At 43.4% G+C, this 21477-nt stretch overlaps 1 protein-coding gene across 1 annotated transcript in view; it reads left to right on the forward strand.

The window, feature by feature from the left end:
- Positions 1–21477, forward strand: part of LOC120039767 (ryanodine receptor 1-like) — a 92246-nt gene that overhangs the window by 53795 nt on the left and 16974 nt on the right. The window contains exons 19-26 of the mRNA XM_038985152.1: positions 6603–6684; positions 9017–9204; positions 10294–11241; positions 15195–15280; positions 16053–16221; positions 18919–19005; positions 20468–20773; positions 20978–21108. Coding sequence (XP_038841080.1) covers positions 6603–6684; positions 9017–9204; positions 10294–11241; positions 15195–15280; positions 16053–16221; positions 18919–19005; positions 20468–20773; positions 20978–21108 — 1997 coding nt within the window. The remainder of the gene's footprint in view (positions 1–6602; positions 6685–9016; positions 9205–10293; positions 11242–15194; positions 15281–16052; positions 16222–18918; positions 19006–20467; positions 20774–20977; positions 21109–21477) is intronic.

Consider the following 21477-nt stretch of genomic DNA (forward strand, 5'->3'; position numbering starts at 1 on the left):
CCCACGCGTCCCCTCTATCCTCCCCACCCCCGCGTCCCTCTATCCTCCTCACCCCACGCTTCCCCTCGATCCTCCTCCACCCACGCTTCCCCCGATCCTCCTCCACCCCACGCTTCCCCTCGATCCTCCTCCACCCCACGCTTCCCCTCTATCCTCCTCCACGCCACGCTTCTTTCTGTACCGATCTTCATCTTTCATCTTCATTCACCTCATCTTCTCATTTGTTGTCTTTTTAAAGGCAATACTTTTTTCTTTAGATAATGTTTTTCTGCAACTTCAAAAAAGAAAAGGAAAAGGATTTCCTCCTGACACCCACCAAAAAGCCTCTGTCTACCAGCTGTACCTCTACACTGTTGTTTCTATTAGCAGAACAGTTTCCACAATGGCCCATTTTTGGAGTATAGTGGTCACCCTAGTCTCCCAGGGTTGTTTGGAGTATAGTGGTCACCCTAGTCTCCCAGGGTTGTTTGGAGTATAGTGGTCACCCTAGTCTCCCAGGGCTGTTTGGAGTATAGTGTTCACCCTAGTCTCCCAGGGTTGTTTGGAGTATAGTGGTCACCCTAGTCTCCCAGGGCTGTTTGGAGTATAGTGTTCACCCTAGTCTCCCAGGGTTGTTTGGAGTATAGTGGTCACCCCAGTCTCCCAGGGTTGTTTGGAGTATAGTGTTCACCCTAGTCTCCCAGGGCTGTTTGGAGTATAGTGGTCACCCTAGTCTCCCAGGGTTGTTTGGAGTATAGTGTTCACCCTAGTCTCCCAGGGTTGTTTGGAGTATAGTGTTCACCCTAGTCTCCCAGGGTTGTTTGGAGTATAGTGGTCACCCTAGTCTCCCAGGGTTGTTTGGAGTATAGTGTTCACCCTAGTCTCCCAGGGTTGTTTGGAGTATAGTGGTCACCCCAGTCTCCCAGGGTTGTTTGGAGTATAGTGGTCACCCCAGTCTCCCAGGGCTCCTTGGAGTATAGTGGTCAACCCAGTCTCCCAGGGCTGTTTGGAGTATAGTGGTCACCCTAGTCTCCCAGGGTTGTTTGGAGTATAGTGGTCACCCTAGTCTCCCAGGGTTGTTTGGAGTATAGTGGTCACCCTAGTCTCCCAGGGTTGTTTGGAGTATAGTGGTCACCCTAGTCTCCCAGGGTTGTTTGCAGTATAGTGGTCACCCTAGTCTCCCAGGGTCGTTTGCAGTATAGTAGTCACCCCAGTCTCCCAGGGTTGTTTGGAGTATAGTGGTCACCCTAGTCTCCCAGGGCTGTTTGGAGTATAGTGGTCACCCTAGTCTCCCAGGGTTGTTTGGAGTATAGTGGTCACCCCAGTCTCCCAGGGTTGTTTGGAGTATAGTGGTTACCCCAGTCTCCCAGAGCTCCTTGGAGTATAGTGGTCAACCCAGTCTCCCAGGGCTGTTTGGAGTATAGTGGTCACCCTAGTCTCCCAGGGTTGTTTGGAGTATAGTGGTCACCCTAGTCTCCCAGGGTTGTTTGGAGTATAGTGGTCACCCTAGTCTCCCAGGGTTGTTTGGAGTATAGTGGTCACCCTAGTCTCCCAGGGTTGTTTGCAGTATAGTGGTCACCCTAGTCTCCCAGGGCTGTTTGGAGTATAGTGGTCACCCTAGTCTCCCAGGGTTGTTTGGAGTATAGTGGTCACCCTAGTCTCCCAGGGCTGTTTGGAGTATAGTGGTCACCCCATTCTCCCAGGGTTGTTTGGAGTATAGTGGTCACCCTAGTCTCCCAGGGTTGTTTGGAGTATAGTGGTCACCCTAGTCTCCAAGGGCTGTTTGCAGTATAGTGGTCACCCTAGTCTCCCAGGGTTGTTTGGAGTATAGTGGTCACCCTAGTCTCCCAGGGTTGTTTGGAGTATAGTGGTCACCCTAGTCTCCCAGGGCTGTTTGGAGTATAGTGGTCACCCTAGTCTCCCAGGGTTGTTTGGAGTATAGTGGTCACCCTAGTCTCCCAGGGCTGTTTGGAGTATAGTGGTCACCCCATTCTCCCAGGGCTGTTTGGAGTATAGTGGTCACCCTAGTCTCCCAGGGCTGTTTGGAGTATAGTGGTCACCCTAGTCTCCCCGGGTTGTTTGGAGTATAGTGGTCACCCTAGTCTCCCAGGGCTGTTTGGAGTATAGTGGTCACCCTAGTCTCCCAGGGTTGTTTGGAGTATAGTGGTCACCCTAGTCTCCCAGGGTTGTTTGGAGTATAGTGGTCACCCTAGTCTCCCAGGGCTGTTTGGAGTATAGTGGTCACCCTAGTCTCCCAGGGTTGTTTGGAGTATAGTGGTCACCCTAGTCTCCCAGGGTTGTTTGGAGTATAGTGGTCACCCTAGTCTCCCAGGGTTGTTTGGAGTATAGTGGTCACCCCAGTCTCCCAGGGTTGTTTGGAGTATAGTGGTCACCCTAGTCTCCCAGGGTTGTTTGGAGTATAGTGTTCACCCCAGTCTCCCAGGGCTCCTTGGAGTATGGTGGTCACCCCAGTCTCACAGGGTTGTTTGGAGTATAGTGGTCACCCTAGTCTCCCAGGGTTGTTTGGAGTATAGTAGTCACCCCAGTCTCACAGGGTTGTTAGGAGTATAGTGTTCACCCCAGTCTCCCAGGGTTGTTAGGAGTATAGTGGTCACCCCAGTCTCATAGGGCTGTTTGGAGTATAGTGGTCACCACAGTCTCCCAGGGCTGTTTGGAGTATAGTAGTCACCCCAGTCTCCCAGGGCTCCTTGGAGTATAGAGGTCACCCCATTCTCCCAGGGCTCCTTGGAGTATAGTGGTCACCCCAGTCTCCCAGGGCTGTTTGGAGTATAGTGTTCACCCCAGTCTCCCAGGGCTCCTTGGAGTATAGTGGTCACCCCAGTCTCATAGGGTTGTTTGGAGTATAGTAGTCACCCCAGTCTCCCAGGGCTGTTTGGAGTATAGTGTTCACCCCAGTCTCCCAGGGCTGTTTGGAGTATAGTGGTTACCCCAGTCTCATAGGGTTGTTTGGAGTATAGTAGTCACCCTAGTCTCCCAGGGCTGTTTGGAGTATAGTGTTCACCCCAGTCTCCCAGGGCTGTTTGGAGTATAGTGGTCACCCCAGTCTCATAGGGTTGTTTGGAGTATAGTAGTCACCCTAGTCTCCCAGGGCTGTTTGGAGTATAGTGTTCACCCCAGTCTCCCAGGGCTGTTTGGAGTATAGTGGTCACCCCAGTCTCATAGGGTTGTTTGGAGTATAGTAGTCACCCTAGTCTCCCAGGGCTGTTTGGAGTATAGTGTTCACCCCAGTCTCCCAGGGCTGTTTGGAGTATAGTGGTCACCCCAGTCTCATAGGGTTGTTTGGAGTATAGTAGTCACCCCATTATCCCAGGGCTGTTTGGAGTATAGTGGTCACCCTAGTCTCCCAGGGCTGTTTGGAGTATAGTGGTCACCCCAGTCTCATAGGGTTGTTTGGAGTATAGTAGTCACCCCAGTCTCCCAGGGCTGTTTGGAGTATAGTGTTCACCCCAGTCTCCCAGGGCTGTTTGGAGTATAGTGGTCACCCCAGTCTCATTGGGTTGTTTGGAGTATAGTAGTCACCCCATTATCCCAGGGCTGTTTGGAGTATAGTGGTCACCCTAGTCTCCCAGGGCTGTTTGGAGTATAGTGGTCACCCCAGTCTCATAGGGTTGTTTGGAGTATAGTAGTCACCCCAGTCTCCCAGGGCTGTTTGGAGTATAGTGTTCACCCCAGTCTCCCAGGGCTGTTTGGAGTATAGTAGTCACCCCAGTCTCCCAGGGCTGTTTGGAGTATAGTAGTCACCCTAGTCTCCCAGGGTTGTTTGGAGTATAGTGGTCACCCCAGTCTCTCAGGGTTGTTTGGAGTATAGTAGTCACCCTAGTCTCCCAGGGTTGTTTGGAGTATAGAGTATAGTGGTGAACTTCGGACTAGTTCCTGGGAGTCCTGGCTGTTTTCTTCCAGTCCATCTGGTTAGCTGGTGGTGAACTTCGGACTAGTTCCTGGGAGTCCTGGGTGTTTTCTTCCAGTCCATCTGGTTGGCTGGTGGTGAACTTCAGACTAGTTCCTGGGAGTCCTGGCTGTTTTCTTCCAGTCCATCTGGTTGGCTGGTGGTGAACTTTGGACTAGTTCCTGGGAGTCCTTGGTGTTTTCTTCCAGTCCATCTGGTTGGCTGGTGGTGAACTTCAGACTAGTTCCTGGGAGTCCTGGGTGTTTTCTTCCAGTCCATCTGGTTGGCTGGTGGTGAACTTCGGACTAGTTCCTGGGAGTCCTGTGTGTTTTCTTCCAGTCCATCTGGTTGGCTGGTGGTGAACTTCGGACTAGTTCCTTGGAGTCCTGTGTGTTTTCTTCCAGTCCATCTGGTTGGCTGGTGGTGAACTTCGGACTAGTTCCTGGGAGTCCTGTGTGTTTTCTTCCAGTCCATCTGGTTGGCTGGTGATGAACTTCGGACTAGTTCCTGCGAGTCCTGGGTGTTTTCTTCCAGTCCATCTGGTTGGCTGGTGGTGAACTTCGGACTAGTTCCTGGGAGTCCTGGGTGTTTTCTTCCAGTCCATCTGGTTGGCTGGTGGTGAACTTCGGACTAGTTCCTGGGAGTCCTGGCTGTTTTCTTCCAGTCCATCTGGTTGGCTGGTGGTGAACTTCGGACTAGTTCCTGGGAGTCCTGGGTGTTTTCTTCCAGTCCATCTGGTTGGCTGGTGGTGAACTTCGGACTAGTTCCTGGGAGTCCTGGGTGTTTTCTTCCAGTCCATCTGGTTGGCTGGTGGTGAACTTCGGACTAGTTCCTGGGAGTCCTGGGTGTTTTCTTCCAGTCCATCTGGTTGGCTGGTGGTGAACTTCGGACTAGTTCCTGGGAGTCCTGGGTGTTTTCTTCCAGTCCATCTGGTTGGCTGGTGGTGAACTTCGGACTAGTTCCTGGGAGTCCTGGGTGTTTTCTTCCAGTCCATCTGGTAGGCTGGTGGTGAACTACTGTCTGTCTGTCTGTCTGTCTGTCTGTCTGTCTGTCTGTCTGTCTGTCTGTCTGTCTGTCTGTCTGTCTGTGTCTCATGTCTCACTGTCTGTCTCTCCGTCTCCACATCTCTCTCTTTGTCGGTCTACCTCCATATGGGTCGGTCTACCTCCATATGTGTCAGTCTATCTCCATATGTGTCAGTCTACCTCCATATGTGTCAGTCTACCTCCATATGTGTCAGTCTACCTCCATATGCGTCAGTCTACCTCCATATGTGTCAGTCTACCTCCATATGTGTCAGTCTACCTGTTCATCTCTGTGTCTATTATGTGTATGATGTGTATGATACCTGAGATGAGATGTTTAAAATGCATATCTGTGTTATTTGTTCAAATGCAAACCCAGGATCGATTCTGGAGTAGAACCCACTACGAGGTAAGGTGTAGAACCCACTACGAGGTGAGGTGTAGAACCCACTATGAGGTGAGGTGTAGAACCCACTACGAGGTGAGGTGTAGAACCCACTACGAGGTGAGGTGTAGAACCCACTACGAGGTGAGGTGTAGAACCCATTACAAGGTGAGGTGTAGAACCCACTACGAGGTGAGGTGTAGAACCCATTACAAGGTGAGGTGTAGAATCCACTACGAGGTGAGGTGTAGAACCCACTACGAGGTGAGGTGTAGAACCCACTACGAGGTGAGGTGTAGATCCCACTATGAGGTGAGGTGTAGAACCCACTACGAGGTGAGGTGTAGAACCCACTACGAGTTGAGGTGTAGAACCCACTACGAGGTGAGGTGTAGATCCCACTATGAGGTGAGGTGTAGAACCCACTACGAGGTGAGGTGTAGATCCCACTACGAGGTGAGGTGTAGAACCCACTACAAGGTGAGGTGTAGAACCCACTACGAGGTGAGGTGTAGAACCCACTACGAGGTGAGGTGTAGAACCCACTACGAGGTGAGGTGTAGAACCCATTACGAGGTGAGGTGCATTACCCATTACGAGGTGAGGTGCAGAACCCATTACGAGGTGAGGTGTAGAACCCACTACGAGGTGAGGTGTAGAACCCCCCTACGAGGTGAGGTGCAGAACCCACTACGGGGTGAGGTGTAGAACCCACTACAAGGTGAGGTGTAGAACCCACTACGAGGTGAGGTGCAGAACCCACTACGAGGTGAGGTGCAGAACCCACTACGGGGTGAGGTGTAGGACCCATTACGAGGTGAGGTGTAGAACCCACTACGAGGTGAGGTGTAGAACCCACTACGAGGTGAGGTGTAGAACCCACTACGAGGTGAGGTGTAGAACCCCCCTACGAGGTGAGGTGCAGAACCCACTACGAGGTGAGGTGCAGAACCCACTACGGGGTGAGGTGTAGAACCCACTACGAGGTGAGGTATCAAACCGACTACGAGGTGAGGTGTAGAACCCACTACAAGGTGAGGTGTAGAACCCACTACGAGGTGAGGTCAGTCTCACCTTCTTCCTCTCTGTGCCAGCAGCTCTCTGTCACCTGATTCCCTACACCTAGTCCACTGCTTGGCCTAAAGAAGCGTTTCATTAGGGACACAACTTAGCCCAGGGTTCAGCTATGTAAGATCTGTTATGACCTGTGATATTTAGCAGTGGACAATGAAACAAATAACGATTATATTCTTATGAGACAACTGTCTCTCTCTATGCTTGTGTACGTGTCCATTCTTTATTGCAGGACTCCAGTCAGATTGGTCTGCTGAAGGAACTCCTGGACCTGCAGAAAGACATGGTGGTGATGCTGTTGTCTCTACTGGAAGGTAAAAGCCATTGGTCCCAGATATGGTGCTTAAAGACCCACTCCAGCCTCCCTAGAACCTCATTTAACACCTGATTTACTTAAAACCTCTTATGGCTGCAAGCCCGAGGTCGGTACACCTATGACAACATCCAGCTCAAAGTGCAGGGCGCGAAATTCAAAAAAATATTTTTTTTAAATATTTAACTTTCACACATTAACAAGTCCAAGACACCAAATGAAAGATACAGATCTTGTGAATAAAGCCACCATTTCAGATTTTTAAAATGTTTTACAGGGAAGACAAAATATGTAAATCTATTAGCTAACCACGTTAGCAAAAGACACCACTTTTCTAACTCCATCAGTTTCTTACTCCATTAGGTGCTATCACCAATTCGGCCAAATAAAGATATTGATAGCCACTAACCAAGAAAAAACCTCATCAGATGACAGTCTGATAACATATTTATTGTATAGGATAGGTTTTGTTAGAAAAATGTGCATATTTCAGGTATAAATCATAGTTTACAATTGCACCCACCATCACAACTCGACTAGAATAAATACAGAGAGCAACGAGAATTACCTAATTACTAATCATAAAACATTTCTTAAAAATACACAGCTCACAGCAATGGAAAGACACAGATCTTGTGAATTCAGACAATATTTCAGATGTTCTAAGTGTTTTACAGCGAAAACACAATAAATCGTTATATTAGCATACCACATGTGCAAACGTTACCCGAGCATTGATTCAAGCCAAAGAGAGCGATAACGTAATCATCGCCAAAATATATTAATTTTTTCACTAACCTTCTCAGAATTCTTCCGATGACACTCCTGTAACATCATATTACAACATACATATAGAGTTTGTTCGAAAATGTGCATATTTAGCCACAAAAAAACGTGGTTATACAATGACAATACTAGCAAAACTAGCCTGAAAATGTCGGGCGCCATCTTTAACAGTGATCTTGTCTCATGCATAACTATTCATAAACTTGACTAAAAAAATATAAGTTGGACAGCTATCGAAAGACAAATTAGTTCTTAATGCAATCGCTGAATTACATTTCTAAAATTATCCTTACTGTGCAATACAGGGTTCGCCAAGCGAAGCTATACCAAAGAAAATGGCGGAATATGCGTTTAAAATTTTTCGACAGAACAACGATTTATCATCTTAAATATTTCTTACTATGAGGTGATCTTCCATCAGAATCTTGGGCAATGTATCCTTTCTTGGGTCTAATCTTCTTTTGGTCGAAAGATGTCCTCTTGTCCGTCGAAATGCCCACTAACGTTCGACCGGGACCCCGAAATGTGCCCGGCGCTTCAAAGTGCAACACAAAGCAATGCCTCAAAATCGCACTAAACGGATATAAATTGCTATAAAACGGTTTAAATTAACTACCTTATGATGTTTTTAACACCTATAACGAGTAAAAACATGACCGGCGAAATATTACTGGCTAAACCCAAGCTTGGAAAGAGAGCAGGTCCGACGTACATCGTGCGTCAGGCGCAGCAGGAAAAGAACGGTACATCCGGTCTTTGGCCTTTTATACAGGCCCTGATTGTGCAATCGACTCCATTCAAATTGTCACCTCTTACTGACATCTAGAGGAAGGCGTAGGCAGTGTTTGTAGCATCATAGCATTCACAGGGACTTATGAACTGACCTGGGAGCAGGGGCCAAGATTTCTGAAATCTCACTCCATATCAGGAAAAGTGCTGTAGAATGAGTTTTGTTCCACTCAGAGACATAATTCAAACGGCTATAGAAACTAGAGAGTGTTTTCTATCCAATAATAACAATAATATGCATATTGTACGAGCAAGAATTGAGTACGAGGCCGTTTGAAATGGGCACCTTAAACAGAGCTACTCAATACTGCCCCTGCAGCCATAAAAAGTTAACAAATGGCACATCTCAATAGGTGGTCCAGGAGTCCTCTGACATAGCACAAGTGGGGGGGGGGGTGACATTTTGTTCCCACAAACAACGGGTGAGGCCGATGACATTAGAGTGCACCATCAGACCAACTCTTTGAATTGTCAAACCTTTGAATTTTGTGCAATTGTGTGTAAAAAAACACTATTTTGCTCAAAACATGTTTTTACCCTTAATAATTAAGTGTGTGTACTTTACTGTATTTGTACTTGGAATATCATTTTTCTACAGGAACAGTTACAGAAATATCTGGAGACTATAATAGCTTATATTTTTAAACATTCTCTGCTAGTTTTGGAATATATTTGAGGTGCTGTAAGTCTCTACTTTGCTTCTTTGTAATTTGCTTTTAACCAAATGAGCTTTTTTGGGGGACGATCCTTGTCGCTAGGCAACGTGGTGAACGGCACCATCGCCCGTCAGATGGTGGACATGCTAGTGGAGTCCTCCAGTAACGTGGAGATGATCCTCAAGTTCTTCGACATGTTCCTCAAGCTGAAGGACATCACCGGGTCTGACGCCTTCCGAGACTACGTGACCGACCCCCGTGGCCTCATCTCCAAGAAGGACTTCTACAAGGTATACACTGAGTGTACAAAACATTAGGAACACCTTCCTAATATTGCGTTGCACCCCCTTTTGCCATCAGAACAGCCTCACTTCATCGGGGCATGAACTCTACAAGGTGTCAAGCGTTCCACAGGGATGCTGGCCCATGTTGACTCCAACGCCACAGCTGTGTCAAGTTGGCTGGATGTCCTTTGGGTGTTGGACCATTCTTGATACATATGGAAAACGGTTGAGCGTGAAAAACCCAGCAGCATTGCAGTTTTTGACACACTCAAACCGGTGCGCCTGGAACCTACTACCATACCCCGTTCAAAGGCATTTAAATATTTTGTCTTGCCCGTTCACCCTCTGAAAGGCACACATACACAATCCCATGTCTCTTAATTGTCTCAAGGCTTAAAAATCCTTCTGTAACCCGTCTCCTCCCCTTCATCTACACTGGTTGAAGTGGATTTAACAAGTGTCATTAATACGGGATCATGGTTTTCTCCTGGATTCACCTGGTCAGTCTGTGTCGTGGAAAGAGAAGGTTTTTGTATTGTGATGCCACTGACTAGAGCTAGACTAGGTTTCTAGTAAAAAAAAAAAGCTCATGAGACAAAGTCAATTCTAAACAAAATAGCTTTTATTGCCTATAAAGTTACAATCTAATCATCTCTTCAAAAATCAAACTTAAGCGTTCATAAAATCTAAGTTCCCAAAACAGAGCTATACGCTCCCTCAGTCCTCTCCCCTTGAGTGAGGGGAAACCAGCAGCTGAATGACTAACCAGGGAGCCTATGGAGGTCAGCTGTGTTCATTATCAAGCCAATGGGCTCGTTTCAGGTTGACTACATGGCGTGTGGTTCTGTTGAGGGCATGGACATTAAGTGGCTACACTTCAAGGCACCACATGAATGTATTTTCCTATTTTGTGCCCTTGGAGTTCCCAATGTATGTCCTGACAATCTTTCCCTAGCTGCCCACTCACTTGCCAAAAGGAAAACATGGACCATGGAAATACACAGATTTTATTGTGTTTTAAATGTGCGTGTTGTTGTACTCACATGGCTGAGACAAATTTACGTTTCGATGAATTAATTGATTGCTTCCTTTCAGGCCATGGACAGCCAGAAGCAGTACTCTCCATCTGAGATCCAGTTCCTTCTGTCTTGTTCCGAGGCCGACGAGAACGAGATGATCAACTTTGAGGAGTTTGCCGACCGTTTCCAGGAGCCGGCCAAGGACATCGGCTTCAACATCGCCGTACTGCTCACCAACCTGTCTGAGCACGTACCCCACGATACGCGACTACAGAACTTTCTTGAGCAAGCCGAGAGCGTCCTCAACTACTTTAGACCCTTCCTTGGCCGGATAGAGATCATGGGAGCCAGCAGGAAGATCGAGAGGATCTATTTTGAGATCAGCGAGGCCAACAGGAACCAGTGGGAGATGCCGCAGGTCAGAGAGTCCAAGAGACAGTTCATCTTCGACGTGGTCAACGAGGGCGGGGAGAGCGAGAAGATGGAGTTGTTTGTCAACTTCTGCGAGGACACCATCTTTGAGATGAACATCGCCTCACAGATTTCTGAGGAGGAGGAAGAGGAGGTGGTAGACTCAGAGGATGAAGAGGAAGAAGGAGGAGGAGGAGGAGAGTTGGACGAAAATGGAGAAGAGATGCCTCCCGAGTCCAGCTCGGCGTTCTCTGACTTCCTGACAAGCGTGGTGAACTTCTTCAACATGTTCACCTTCAAGAATCTGCGGCGGCGCTACCGCAAGCTTAGAAAGATGACTCTGAAGGATATGGTGGTGGGCTTGGCCACGTTCATCTACACCATCCTGTTTGGTATCCTGTCTTTCATCTACAGTGTGTGTAAGGGCTTCTTCATGCTGATCTGGAGCACCCTGTTTGGAGGGGAACTGGTAGAGGGTGCCAAGAAGATCACGGTGACTGAGCTCTTGGCCAGCATGCCGGACCCAACGCAAGATGAGGTGCATGACGAACTGCCACCTGAGCCAGGTGCCGATGAGGGTCAGGAAGGGATAGACGGAGGAGAGGAAAGAGACGTGGGAGGAGGAGAGGAAGGAGAGGAGGGAGGGGATGGTGAGGAGAAGGAGGGAGGACGGATGCCTGGGTTCGACACCCCTGGGGGGCTGGGAGACTTTGGGGAGACCACAACTGTAGAGCCCCCCACTCCAGAGGGAACCCCACTGCTCAAGAGGAAACTGGTTAGTTTACACCCATGATAGATTTATATATTATTATTATTATTTATTTATTATGTTACGGTACCCTCTGTAATTATTGGAACAGTGCAGCTAGTTTTTCTTCTTTTGGCTCTATACTCCAAAAGTTAAGATTTGAAATCAAATTCCAAATTGACACGATACATTATTTACCATTAACTTCTACTTCATCACAATCCCGGATCCGGGAGCACCCCCATCAGTAAAAAAGTTGACTAGCATAGCCTAGCATAGCGTCACAAGTAAATACTAGCATCTAAATATCATTAAATCACAAGTCCAAGACACCAGATGAAAGATACACATCTTGTGAATCCAGCCATCATTTCTGATTTTGAAAATGTTTTACAGGGAAGACACAATATGTATTTCTATTAGCTAACCACGATAGCAAAAGACACAACTTTTTTTTCTCCAACATTTTTTTCCTGCATAGGTAGCTATCACAATTTCGACCAAATAAAGATATAAATAGTCACTAACCAAGAAACAACTTCATCAGATGACAGTCTGATAACATATTTATTGTATAGCATATGTTTTGTTAGAAAAATGTGCATATTTCAGGTATAAATCATAGTTTACCATTGCAGCCACCATCACAACTCTCACCAAAGCAACTAGAATAACTACAGAGACCAACGTGAATTACCTAAATACTCATCATAAAACATTTATGAAAAATACACAGCGTACAGCAAATGAAAGACAAAGATCTTGTGAATCCAGCCAATATTTCAGATTTTTTAAGTGTTTTACAGCGAAAACACAATATAGCATTATATTAGCTTACTACAATAGCCAACCACACAACAGGATTGATTCAAGCCAACAATAGCGATAACGAATAAACCAGCAAAATATATTAATTTTTTCACTAACCTTCTCAAACTTCTTCAGATGACAGTCCTATAACATCATATTACACAATACATATAGAGTTTGTTCGAAAATGTGCATATTTAGCGGCACAAATCGTGGTTATACAATATGAATAGTAGCCAAAATGCAAACAAAATGTTGGGAGAAATCTTGGGAGAGGCACCTAATCTAATCAGTAACTAGTCATAAACTTGACTAAAAAATACAGGTTGGACAGCAAATGAAAGATACATTAGTTCTTAATGCAACCGCTGTGTTAGATTTTTAAAATTAACGTTACATTACATTTAAGTCATTTAGCAGACGCTCTTATCCAGAGCGACTTACAAATTGGAAAGTTCATACATTTTCATCCTGGTCCCCCCGTGGGAATTGAACCCACAACCCTGGCGTTGCAAGCACCATGCTCTACCAACTGAGCCACACGGGACCACGTTACTACGACATACAGCGTGCGTTAAAGCGAGACCGCACCGAAATTAATGGCGGAATAGTAGTTTTACATTTTTCAACAGAACAACGAATTAACATCATAAATACTTCTTACTTTTTGATGAGCTCCCATCAGAATCTTGGGCAAGTTGTCCTTTGTCCAGAGGAATCGTTGCTCGGTTGTAGATTGTCGCCTTCAACTTTGGAATTAGCAGTAAACATTAGCCATGTGGCGAAGACGTGTCCAACTCACTATAACGCAGCACTAAGAAATATCCGAAAATCGCAATATACTGATATAAACTGATATAACTCGGTTTAAAATAACAACATTATGATGTCTTTAACACCTATATCGAATACAATCAGAGCCGGATATATCTAAGGCCTATAACGGGAGCTTTCCAGAAGGCAATCCTGAGGTCTGTCTTGCGTCATGGCGAATGTTGAAAAGACTGCACCCCACGTTCCAAGCCCATTTATATGGCCTCAGATCTGCCTAGCAACTCCATTCCAATTCTCACTATTTGCTGACATCTAGGGGAAGGCGTATGCAGTGCATCTCGACCAATAGAAGACATGCAAATTAATAAACTGACCCCAGAACAGCCTGCCTGATTTCAGATTTCTCACTTCCTCACAGGAAAATTGCTCCAACTTGAGTTCTGTTTTACTCACAGATATAATTCAAACGGTTTTAGAAACTAGAGAGTGTTTTCTATCCAATAGTAATAATAATATGCATATTGTACGAGCAAGAATTGAGTACGAGGCAGTTTAATTTGGGAACTAAATTTTTACAAAGTGAAAACAGCACCCCCTATTGAGAAAAGGTTTTAATTTCTATTGGGCACAAAATAATCTGAAACAACCAAAACAAAGAGAAAATGCATCCAACAAGTTTGTAAAGTCATAAGCTTGATGTAATCATTGTGTGCTAGGAATATGGGAACAAATACTAAACGTTTTTATACATTAATACACATATAAGTGAATTGGTTTGACTACTTTTGGTCCCCTAAAATGGGGAGACTGTGTACAAAAAGGGCTGTAATTTCTAAACGGTTCACCCGATATGAATGAAAATACCCTCAAATTAAAGCTGACAGTGTGCACTTGAACCTCATACTCATGGTTTGATTTCAAACTGTTGAGGTATACAGTCAAAAGAATAAGAAAATATGTAAATGTACCAATAATTACAGAGGGCACTGTATTATAACAATTTATATGTTTTCCTAACCACTTAAACTGACCTGGTCCGGCCACATGGTCAAGAAAAAATTCACCACCTTAGTTATGTTATTTGTATATTATTTATACATGATAGACTGTGAGGATGTTGTACTAGTTGTTGACAGTGTGTTGTTCCAGTTGTTGACAGTGTGTTGTGCCAGTTGTTGACAGTGTGTTGTGCCAGTTGTTGACAGTGTGTTGTTCCAGTTGTTGACAGTGTGTTGTTCCAGTTGTTGACAGTGTGTTGTTCCAGTTGTTGACAGTGTGTTGTGCCAGTTGTTGACAGTGTGTTGTTCCAGTTGTTGACAGTGTGTTGTGCCAGTTGTTGACAGTGTGTTGTGCCAGTTGTTGACAGTGTGTTGTGCCAGTTGTTGACAGTGTGTTGTTCCAGTTGTTGACAGTGTGCTGTGCCAGTTGTTGACAGTGTGTTGTGCCAGTTGTTGACAGTGTGTTGTGCCAGTTGTTGACAGTGTGTTGTGCCAGTTGTTGACAGTGTGTTGTGCCAGTTGTTGACAGTGTGTTGTTCCAGTTGTTGACAGTGTGCTGTGCCAATTGTTGACAGTGTGTTGTGCCAGTTGTTGACAGTGTGTTGTTCCAGTTGTTGACAGTGTATTGTTCCAGTTGTTGACAGTGTGTTGTTCCAGTTGTTGACAGTGTGTTGTGCCAGTTGTTGACAGTGTTTTGTGCCAGTTGTTGACAGTGTGTTCTTCCAGTTGTTGACAGTGTGTTGTGCCAGTTGTTGACAGTGTATTGCGCCAGTTGTTGACAGTGTTATGTGCCAGTTGTTGACAGTGTATTGTGCCAGTTGTTGACAGTGTATTGTACCAGTTGTTGACAGTGTATTGTGCCAGTTGTTGACAGTGTGGTGTGCCAGTTGTTGACAGTGTGTTGTGCCAGTTGTTGACAGTGTGTTGTGCCAGTTGTTGACAGTGTGTTGTGCCAGTTGTTGACAGTGTGTTGTGCCAGTTGTTGACAGTGTGTTGTGCCAGTTGTTGACAGTGCATTGTGCCAGTTGTCGACAGTGTGTTGTGCCAGTTGTCGACAGTGTATTGTGCCAGTTGTCGACAGTGTATTGTGCCAGTTGTCGACAGTGTATTGTGCCAGTTGTCGACAGTGTATTGTGCCAGTTGTCGACAGTGTATTGTGCCAGTTGTCGACAGTGTATTGTGCCAGTTGTTGACAGTGTGTTGTGCCAGTTGTTGACAGTGTGTGGTGTGTTGTAGCTGGAAGCAGCGTCCGGAGGAGAGGGTGAAGAAAGAGAAGAGACAGAACCAGAGGAAGAGACACCCCCAGAGGAGGAGAAGGCTGAGTGAGTCTTCTCTTTATTGCTTTAATTATCGTGTTTACTCACTGACTCACTGACTCACTGACTGACTGACTGACTGACTGACTGACTGACTCACTGACTCACTGACTGACTGACTGACTGACTGACTCACTGACTGACTGACTGACTGACTGACTGACTGACTGACTGACTGACTGACTGACTCACTGACTGACTCACTAACTCACTGACTGACTCACTGACTGAGTCACTCACTGACTGACTGACTCACTGACTGACTCACTGACTCACTGACTGACTCACTGACTCACTGACTGACTCACTGACTCACTGACTGACTCACTGACTGACTCACTGACTGACTCACTGACTGACTGACTCCTTGGCTCACTGAATGACTGACTCCTTGGCTCACTGGCTGACTGACTGACTGACTGACTGACTGACTCACTGACTCACTGACTGACTGACTGCCTAACTGCCTCACTGACTGACTGACTGACTGACTGACTGACTGACTGACTGACTGACTGACTGACTGACTGACTGACTCACTCACTCACTGACTGACTCCCTGGCTCACTCACTGACTCACTGACTGACTGACTCACTGACTCGCTCACTGACTCACTGACTGACTGACTCACTGACTGACTGACTGACTGACTGACTGACTGACTGACTGACTGACTCACTGACTGACTGACTGACTGACTCACTGACTGACTGACTCACTGACTGACTCACTGACTGACTGACAGACTGACTGATTGATTGATGAGTTGTCCTCCAGCAATGAGAATGGAGAGAAGGCAGAGAAGGAGGCTGAGCCCGTGGTAAAAGAGGAAGAACCGGAAGTGAAGGAGGAAACATTGAAGACCAAGGCAAAGAAGGAGAAGAAACCTGCGGAGGAGGGCTATGAGCTTTGGAATGAGCTAGAGATCCAGAGGATCAAATTCATGGTGACTATTACCAATACATTATCAATACATTATCAATCATGATCATTACATTACCAATACATTACCAATACATTATCAATCATGCTCATTACATTACCAATCGTGATCATTACATTACCAATACATTATCGATACATTATCAAACATGGTCAATACACTATCAATACATTATCGATCCATTACCCATACATTATTAATCATGATCAATAGATTACCAATACATTATCAATCATGATCAATATATTACAAATACATTACCAATCATGATCATTACATTACCAATGCATTACCAATGCATTATCGATACATTATCAATCGTGATCAATACATTACCAATACATTATCGATCATGAGCAATACATTACCAATACATTATAAATCATTAGCGATACATTACCAGTGCATTATCAATCATGATCGATACATTATGAATACATTATCAATCATGATCTATACATTACCAATACATTATCAATCATGCTCTATACATTACCAATACATTATCAATCATGATCTATACATTATGATTAAATTGAAAAACTATCTGTCTCGTAACTTCTATAACCTGTTTCTCTGTCTCCAACCAGAACTATCTGTCTCGTAACTTCTACAACCTGTTTCTCTGTCTCCAACCAGAACTATCTGTCTCGTAACTTCTATAACCTGTTTCTCTGTCTCCAACCAGAACTATCTGTCTCGTAAACGTCTACAACCTGTTTCTCTGTCTCCAACCAGAACTATCTGTCTCGTAACGTCTATAACCTGTTTCTCTGTCTCCAACCAGAACTATCTGTCTCGTAAACGTCTATAACCTGTTTCTCTGTCTCCAACCAGAACTATCTGTCTCGTAACGTCTAAAACCTGTTTCTCTGTCTCCAACCAGAACTATCTGTCTCGTAACTTCTATAACCTGTTTCTCTGTCTCCAACCAGAACTATCAGACCTGTAACGTCTACAACCTGTTTCTCTGTCTCCAACCAGAACTATCTGTCTCTATAACTTCTATAACCTGTTTCTCTGTCTCCAACCAGAACTATCAGACCTGTAACGTCTACAACCTGTTTCTCTGTCTCCAACCAGAACTATCAGACCTGTAACGTCTACAACCTGTTTCTCTGTCTCCACCCAGAACTATCTGTCTCGTAACTTCTATAACCTGTTTCTCTGTCTCCAACCAGAACTATCAGACCTGTAACGTCTACAACCTGTTTCTCTGTCTCCAACCAGAACTATCAGACCTGTAACGTCTACAACCTGTTTCTCTGTCTCCAACCAGAACTATCAGACCTGTAACGTCTACAACCTGTTTCTCTGTCTCCAACCAGAACTATCTGTCTCGTAACGTCTATAACCTGTTTCTCTGTCTCCAACCAGAACTATCTGTCTCGTAACTTCTATAACCTGTTTCTCTGTCTCCAACCAGAACTATCAGACCTGTAACGTCTACAACCTGTTTCTCTGTCTCCAACCAGAACTATCTGTCTCGTAACTTCTATAACCTGTTTCTCTGTCTCCAACCAGAACTATCAGACCTGTAACGTCTATAACCTGTTTCTCTGTCTCCAACCAGAACTATCTGTCTCGTAACTTCTATAACCTGTTTCTCTGTCTCCAACCAGAACTATCAGACCTGTAACGTCTACAACCTGTTTCTCTATCTCCACCCAGAACTATCTGTCTCGTAACTTCTATAACCTGTTTCTCTGTCTCCAACCAGAACTATCTGTCTCGTAACGTCTACAACCTGTTTCTCTGTCTCCAACCAGAACTATCTGTCTCGTAACGTCTACAACCTGTTTCTCTGTCTCCAACCAGAACTATCTGTCTCGTAACTTCTATAACCTATTTCTCTGTCTCCAACCAGAACTATCTGTCTCGTAACTTCTACAACCTGTTTCTCTGTCTCCAACCAGAACTATCTGTCTCGTAACTTCTATAACCTGTTTCTCTGTCTCCAACCAGAACTATCTGTCTCGTAACTTCTATAACCTGTTTCTCTGTCTCCAACCAGAACTATCTGTCTCGTAACGTCTATAACCTGTTTCTCTGTCTCCAACCAGAACTATCTGTCTCGTAACGTCTATAACCTGTTTCTCTGTCTCCAACCAGAACTATCTGTCTCGTAACTTCTATAACCTGTTTCTCTGTCTCCAACCAGAACTATCTGTCTCGTAACTTCTATAACCTGTTTCTCTGTCTCCAACCAGAACTATCTGTCTCGTAACTTCTATAACCTGTTTCTCTGTCTCCAACCAGAACTATCTGTCTCGTAACTTCTATAACCTGTTTCTCTGTCTCCAACCAGAACTATCTGTCTCGTAACTTCTACAACCTGTTTCTCTGTCTCCAACCAGAACTATCTGTCTCGTAACTTCTACAACCTGTTTCTCTGTCTCCAACCAGAACTATCTGTCTCGTAACTTCTATAACCTGTTTCTTTGTCTCCAACCAGAACTATCTGTCTCGTAACTTCTATAACCTGTTTCTCTGTCTCCAACCAGAACTATCTGTCTCGTAACTTCTATAACCTGTTTCTCTGTCTCCAACCAGAACTATCTGTCTCGTAACTTCTATAACCTGTTTCTCTGTCTCCAACCAGAACTATCTGTCTCGTAACTTCTATAACCTGTTTCTCTGTCTCCAACCAGAACTATCTGTCTCGTAACGTCTACTCCCTGTTTCTCTGTCTCCAACCAGAACTATCTGTCTCGTAACTTCTACAACCTGCGCTTCCTGGCTCTCTTCATCGCCTTTGCCCTCAACTTCATCCTGCTCTTCTACAAGGTGAAACATAGTATAGAATAATGTATAATATAATATAGAATAATATAATATAGAATCATATAATATGAGGCGGCAGGTAGGCTAGTGGTTAGAGCGTTGGACTAGTATCCGGAAGGTTGCTGGATCGAATCCCTGAGCTGACAAGGTAAACATCTGTCCTTCTGCCCCTAAACAAGGCAGTTAACCCCACTGTTCCTAGACCAGTTAACCCACTGTTCCTAGGCCGTCATTGTAAATAAGAATTTGTTCTTAACTGACTTGTATATTATTTAAATATATTATAATGTATAGTATAGAATAATGTAATATATAATATAATAACGTAGAATATAGTATAGAATAATATAATAATGTATAATAGAATATAGAATAATATAGAATAATATAATATAGAATAATATAATATAGAATAATATAATATAGAATAATATAATAACGTATAATATAATGTAAAATACTATAATAATGTATAATATAGAATAATATAATATAGAATAATATAATATAGTGTAGAATAATATAATATAGAATAATATAGTGTAGAATAATATAATAACGTATAATATAATGTAAAATACTATAATAATGTATAATATAATGTAAAATACTATAATAATGTATAATATAGAATAATATAATATAGTGTAGAATAATATAATATAGAATAATATAGTGTAGAATAATATAATAACGTATAATATAATGTAAAATACTATAATAATGTATAATATAGAATAATATAATATAGAATAATATAATATAGTGTAGAATAATATAATATATAATAATGTATACTATAATATAGTGTAGAATAATATAATAACGTTTAATATAATATAGAACAATATGATAACATATCATATAGAATAATATAATATAGAATAATATAATATAGAATAATATAATATAGTGTAGAATAATATAATAACGTTTAATATAATATAGAACAATATGATAACGTATCATATAGAAGAATAGAATATAGAGTAATAGAATATAGAATATAGAATGATACTATATAGAATAATATAATATAGAATTAATATAATATAGAATAATCTAATATAGAATGAATATGATATATAATAATATAATAACGTATAATATAGAAAAATATAATATAGAATGATTATAATATAGAATAATAGAATATAGAATGATATCAAATATAATAATAATAATATAATTTATAATATAATATATAATAATATGATATAATATAATTGTATAATAATATAATATAGAATAATATCAAATAATTTATAATAATATAATATAGAATAATAATATAATATAATATTGAATAATATAATATAATGTAATGTATAATAATGTAATATAATATAGAATAAAATGATATAGAATAATACAATATAGTGTGGAATATATAATAATATAATATATAATAAAATAATATGTAATAACATGATATTATACTCACCTAATCTTCCTGTTTTACAAGGTTGGATATGATGTAGTGGAGGGGTCAGAAGACATTGAGGGCTCCGCCCTGTTTGAGGGCTCCGCCGCGTTCGAGGGTTCTGGGTTGTTCGAGGGTTCCGGAGCTGTGGACGAGGGTGGTTCTGGGATTGATCCATTTGACGATGGTGGTGACGATGACGGTGGTGATGACGATGATGAGGAGGAAGGACCATTTTTTTTCTACTTGGAGGAGAGTACAGGTTACATGCAGCCCTGTTTGTCCATGCTGGCCATCACACACACTGTCATCGCTTTCCTCTGTATCATCGGATACAACTGCCTCAAGGTACAGTGTTCTACACACACACACACACACACACACACACACACACACACACACACACACACACACACACACACATACACATACACACACACACACACACACACACACACACACACACACACACACACACACACACACACATAAACACACACACACACACACCCATGGGAGAAGCAGCTACTGATGGTGTGTGTCTTCCTTCAGGTTCCTCTGGTCATCTTTAAGAGGGAGAAGGAGCTGGCTAGGAAGCTGGAGTTTGATGGTCTCTATGTCACCGAGCAACCAGAAGACGATGACATCAAGGGACAGTGGGACCGACTGGTGCTCAACACCCCGTAAGACTCTTCTGACCCCTGACCTTTGACCTCTAACCCCTAACCCTGAATCTGATTTAAATCCTAACCCTTGAATCAGTTATCTAGTCAGGTGAAAGACACTGAGTATGTTTACATGCACACACTAATAATTCAATATTAATAAACTGATTATGGCAGTAGGTCGAGTATGGCATTAGTCATGTAAACACATTACTCTGCTTATCCTAATCGGTGTGTAAGGTCATAGTTGAAGTAAGCATACGAAAATTTTCACATCTGTTTTTTTCTGAGAAATCTTTAGAATGATTAAAAACATGTAAACATGTTCATCAGAATTCCAGCGGTGTATTTGATCTACGCGTTAGCCAGCGTCAACAGTGCAAGCCT

The sequence above is a fragment of the Salvelinus namaycush genome, unplaced genomic scaffold (genome assembly GCF_016432855.1).
Source record: "Salvelinus namaycush isolate Seneca unplaced genomic scaffold, SaNama_1.0 Scaffold299, whole genome shotgun sequence".
Lineage (NCBI taxonomy): Eukaryota > Metazoa > Chordata > Actinopteri > Salmoniformes > Salmonidae > Salvelinus > Salvelinus namaycush.